The sequence below is a fragment of the Petaurus breviceps genome, unplaced genomic scaffold (assembly GCF_028583685.1).
Source record: "Petaurus breviceps papuanus isolate PSGF00001 unplaced genomic scaffold, PetGlider_PUasm1.0 154, whole genome shotgun sequence".
NCBI classification, from domain to species: domain Eukaryota; kingdom Metazoa; phylum Chordata; class Mammalia; order Diprotodontia; family Petauridae; genus Petaurus; species Petaurus breviceps.
The window spans coordinates 7,583,682-7,589,130 of NW_027185715.1; the positions used below are offsets into that span (position 1 = coordinate 7,583,682).

The 5,449-nt window shown below is 36.0% G+C and overlaps 1 protein-coding gene across 1 annotated transcript in view; it reads right to left on the minus strand.

The window, feature by feature from the left end:
• Window positions 1-4,005: 4,005 nt before the first annotated feature.
• Window positions 4,006-5,449, minus strand: part of TAFA2 (TAFA chemokine like family member 2) — a 531,793-nt gene continuing 530,349 nt past the window's right edge. Inside the window, exon 6 of the mRNA XM_069081388.1 lies at window positions 4,006-4,035. Within this exon, the coding sequence (XP_068937489.1) occupies window positions 4,006-4,035 (30 nt within the window). The remainder of the gene's footprint in view (window positions 4,036-5,449) is intronic.

Genomic DNA, 5,449 nt, shown 5'->3' on the forward strand with positions numbered 1-5,449 from the left:
GTACATTGAGGTTAAATGACTATGCCCAGGGTTGTTTGGATAGTATCTGAGATTGGATTTGAATCCACAGCCTCCTAATTTCAAATCCAGAGCCCCATCCACTGACATACAAAGAATGCAAAGTTAAGTCTCTAGAACAAAGGCTTCCTCAGTAGGGCAAGGAGGATTTAGGCCAAGAAGACTTTACACTTTATCCCTCCATTAGAGTTTAGAGTGACCCACCTCATGAAGGAAAAAAACAAACCAGAGTGGTCTGGATGGAAATGGATTCCCCAGTCTAGATTGCTGGAGGTGTTTGAGTCTCACATTAAAGTCCCATTCTAGGTAGGAGCTAAAGATTTCTGGCCTACCCTCTTCATTAAACGTCCACCAGTCAGGGTTGAGTTTCCCTTGTTGGGGACATTTTTCAAAAAAATCTTTAAGACTTTTGGGCTTTCCATATTTTTCCATGTTTACTGAGAGAAACCACTGACCGTCAATTTATTTATTGCTAGCTAGCCTAATTATTAAATTGATGACTAATTGCCCAGTAAAAAGAAGGTGCAAAATAAATAGAGATTTTATTCACGTCCTAGCATATGCCCAGACATAATATTAGCTATATTTCTCACAGGAAAGTTGTGTCCAATGTATTTTTTAAAAGGTTTAATGTCTCACCTAAGTGCAAGTGATTATTATTGTATTTGTGAACACTTCTTTCTTTATATTGTCTAGAGCTTGGCAAATAACCCAGGAATGGAAAATTCAGTCAATCACATTCCCTGTAGGTTGTCTCAGCTCTGAGTAAGTAGAAAGGCATATGGCTCTAACCCTTAGCTGTATAGGAATAAACCAAATTACCCAGAAGTTGCAAAAAGGCAAATTTTGGTTTCATAGCAGGAAAATTAACTTCTTGACAATTAGAATTGTCCCAAAGTGAACTGGCTGCCTTAAGAGGCAGCATCCCCACTCTTTGGACATCTTCAAGAGGCTAGACCATTATTCAGGGATGTAATAGTGAGTGAGTGAGTGAGTGAGTGCATGAATGAATAAATGAATGAAAAGGTGCTTAACCATGTGGCAAGTATTGTTCTAGGGACTGGGAAGAGAAATTTTAAAAATGAAACAGTCCCTCCTCTTAGTGAGGCTATTATCATACTCTAATTGAGAGAAACAATTCATATTAATGAGTTCAGTCTTTGAAAAGGAAGATCCAAAGACCTAAGGACACAATAACAATTCAGCCAATCATGAATAAAGATCAGGAGGGCATCTTGGCAGGGCAGATGATTAGGTCTAGGGATTTTTAGGATGTAGTTGCATGGCAGACACCAGGACCTGATGGTTTTCCATGTAAGTGAAAAACTTGTGGTTAGTGACAACACAGCTAAGGAGTATCAGCAGCTTTGTTGACTTGAGTCAACCTTTCCAGTTGTGTGTGGGTAGTCCTAGGTTGGGGGAGAGTGAAAAGAGATGCAAAGTTACTACACTGGCAGTTCTCCTTGAAAAACTGCCATATAGAGTATGGGCAACCCAGGAGTCCTTGGAATAGGAATGAAGGGAGACCAAGGCAAAGGGCCCCTCACTGGATGTTTTATCCCCACTGGGTCTCAGAGCAGGATCAGTGAAAGGCAAGGCAAGGGGAAGGCACCCCTACAGAAGAATTCCTTTTGTGTATAAATTGGACAAAATAGCCACTGAGACCCTTTCTAATGCTCAAATTCTGTGATTCTGAGATTTTTCAGTCTATCATCCTTGCCTATTATCTTTTAACCCGACCATAGGTCTAAACATCAGTCAGATTTAAATGGCTCCACTGGCCAGATAGGGTTTGTGATTATTATCTAAAGGAACTAGAGGAGAAATGAGAATTATTTTATTAAGGATCACAAGGTCGAAGGAAGAATAACATCTAAGTAATAATAGAGGAACCCATCAGCAATCTACAACTATATCTAAATTAAAAAAAAAATTGTACAATGGAGGACATTTCCTGATAATAAGTCAGCTCAAACCAGTGTTTCTGGGCCCAAAAACATGCAGGGAATTATTTTTATTGCCCCACTTGCTTTGCGGTGTAGGTATGGTCTAACGCATCCTTAAATAAATAGCTTGTTCAGAATTCTAGGAAATTCAGAATACCCTTTATCTAAGAAAAAAGAGATTCATTATTTGGTAAGTGAAGGTCACACTATATTGTGCCAGGTCAAACAATGCCCGAGGGAGACTAACATGCTAGATGACTTTGCATTAAAGGGTGTCTGGCTTTACGATTTATAGCATTGCATATAGAAGCAAAAGGGTAACAGGATTACAAAAATACCAAGCTAAACTTTGTATCTATTATATTATACCTGGATGTAAGAATTTAATGGATTTTCATTTCATTATTTCCTGTTAATCTCTACTTATGCTCTCCATAAGACAATGCTATGTACAATCAACTGTTTTCAGGCTTGGTTGGAACATAGGCAATTAAATGTTTTAGTTTATTGACAGTTACCATGTATAGAAAACCAAAATAGTCCAGTTTTCAATTCTACTACTATCATACCCCCTTCTTCTCTAGCTCTATCTCTTTTTGTCCCCTCTTCTTTATTTCCACTGTCATCACCCTGTTAAAGGATCCCAGCCAGATCTTACTGTGAACTGAAGGGCAGAGTAAATCAGGCCAACTTCCCATCCTGTCCTCAGCACCACACTCCTTCCTGATTTCAGATTCTACTAATATCTTCCCTTCCTCACTTGGCAGGCAACAATCCTTTCAGAACTCTCATTGTGGAACAGACTTGGCATCTCATTCCACTATGAGATACTTCATTCTTCAAGTGAGCAAGGAATTATCAACTACACTCCTTCTCATAAAATCTAGGGAGAGACATGAAAACAACTTTATATAAACAAGATATGTACAGGATAAATAGGATATAATCAACAGAGGGAAGGGACTAGCATTAAAAGGGATTAGGAAAGGTTTCTTCTAGAAGGTGAGATTTTAGCTGGCATTTGATGGAAAGCAGGAGATAGAGATGAGGAGGGAGAAAATCGTAGGTGCGGGAGGCAGTGAAATATCCATAATGGGGAGATGGTGTGTCTCATGCATCCCCCAGGGAAATCTTTTTTATGCATAGATTTAGAGGTATCATTACTTTGCTCAGAAAGTTTTAATGATATATGGCCACCCTAAGAAGTAAAAAATCTTGCCAAATGACAGATAGCTGATTAGTAGAGAAGTGAGTACATATGTATGTATGTATGTGTATGTGAAGATAGATGGGGATAGCATGACTACAAGTCCAGTGTTCCTTCCATTACACCATGTTTAGGTAAGAATTTATTCTGTGGTTCTTTTCTCCGCATCTATGGCTATATTTAGATACAGCCTATCCCTATGTCTATCCCTACCCCTACAAGAGGGCAGACTTCAGGTTTTACCTGATGTCTTATCTCTAGCATGCAACATAGTGTTGAACTCTCAATTGGCTACACACACACACACGTATACATATATACATACAGATATGTGTATATATATACACACACATGTATATATACATATATATTTATTGAATTAAACCTAAATAATATTTCATGTTAATGAGTGGTAGTAATGACAGCTTTTATATAAGTTAAAAAAAGTGCAATATGAGATTGATAAATGATAGCTGATTGATAGATAGACATAGATATGGCCACAATTTATATATGTATATGCATATTAAATTCAAATTCACTTGCAAATCAAGACATCACTCTCCTGATGTCACTGGCTCTTTTTGAGAACAAAGGATAAACAATTATAAGTAATTTTATATTAATTAATAATTAATAATAAAATAATTATAAAATAATATTAGTAATTAATAATAAAATGATTATAAGTAGATAGATAGGGAGCTGAAGTCCCTCTCTGCTACTCAGATTTTATTCTTCTTGTGGGTTTGTGACCCTTAATAATTCTTGTTTTTCTATAGTTCTTTTAGTTAACAATGTTGTGTTATTAAGTAGATACTCTTGAAAATCATCTTAAGCCTCTGAAAGATCCCAAAACTCCTCCTGAATTACCAAAAGAGGATGAAATTATATTCAGCAAAATTTTAATGTTAGGTACGTATTTTTATATAGGTATATAATGTTAGGCATACCTATGCATGTATAGGTGAATTATAAATACCCAGAAGTATATATGTATAGGTATTTGTGAATATGTTAACAAATGGATATATACACAGCATTTTCTGGCATTTTATGAATTGGCCATTCTAGTAAATAAGTGGCATTTTCTGTATATCTGTAATTCTATGATAATAAAGTTTAATACTCATGATGATGACCCCAAGCCACTGAAAAATCCTAAATCTCCTGAATCATCAAAACACATACACACATATCCCTAACATTAAAACTACAGGCATACATACATACATATATACACACATATATATAGGTATATTTACACACACACACACACATATATATATAATGAAAAATGTATTGCATATGGCTATTTCATCCCCTTTTGATTATTCAGGAGGAAATTCAGAATCTTGCAGTGGCCTAAGATCATCTTCATTGATAATATATATTATCATAGCAATATAGGTATGTAGAAAATGCCACTGATTTGCTAGAATGCCCAGTTCATAGAATGGCAGAAAATACTCTCTGATTATATCCATTTGTAAATATAATTACAATGGATGGGAAAGAGAAATAACGCCAAGAATATGAGCTTTCTTTTATGTTAGATAAAAAGCTACCTTGCAGCTATTTCTATTTGTATGGTGTGGTGGTGGTGGTAGCGGGGGGACACAATTTATTCTTTCTAGGCTCTTTCACCTGTACAACACCACTTTTGCTTTTTAGTGGCAGTCAATGTCTACATAATATCCCACTATTTGAACCTGGGGACCTTCTGTCTCAAGCTTTTGAACAAGAAAAAAAATCTGATTTCTGAACTGGTGCTTTTCCACAGAGCAAACTCTCTTATTGCTATCCTCCTGTACAGAAGTAAGGTTATGCCTACAACTTTGGCTGGACTATTGTTGCTGAAGTTACCACTGTGCGAGCTTCAGCTTTTCTGAGCTTTCCACAAAATTCATTTGGCATCAATGCCATTCTCAAATTTAGAATTTGAGGCCAGTCAGAGTTTAATTTAATTTTTGAATAATAATCCCTCAGACTCTGTAAGCCTAATACATTATCTCAGGAACACATTAAACTTTATTAAATTTTGGAGAAAAAACTGTTTTGTGGGTAATAAACATTAAATCTTATAGTTCTAATTTTTGGGGAAAAGTCTCTATTCATTGTGGGACCATACAGCCTTTCCTACAAGGAGTTTAATTGTCAATAAAAATGAAAAGGCAATGTAATAATTTGTGTTCACATAGCTGAAACTGGACTTTTGCCCAGAAAGATGACATAAAGTCTTTAATTCTTCTACAATTTTTTTTAAACCTTAAATAGA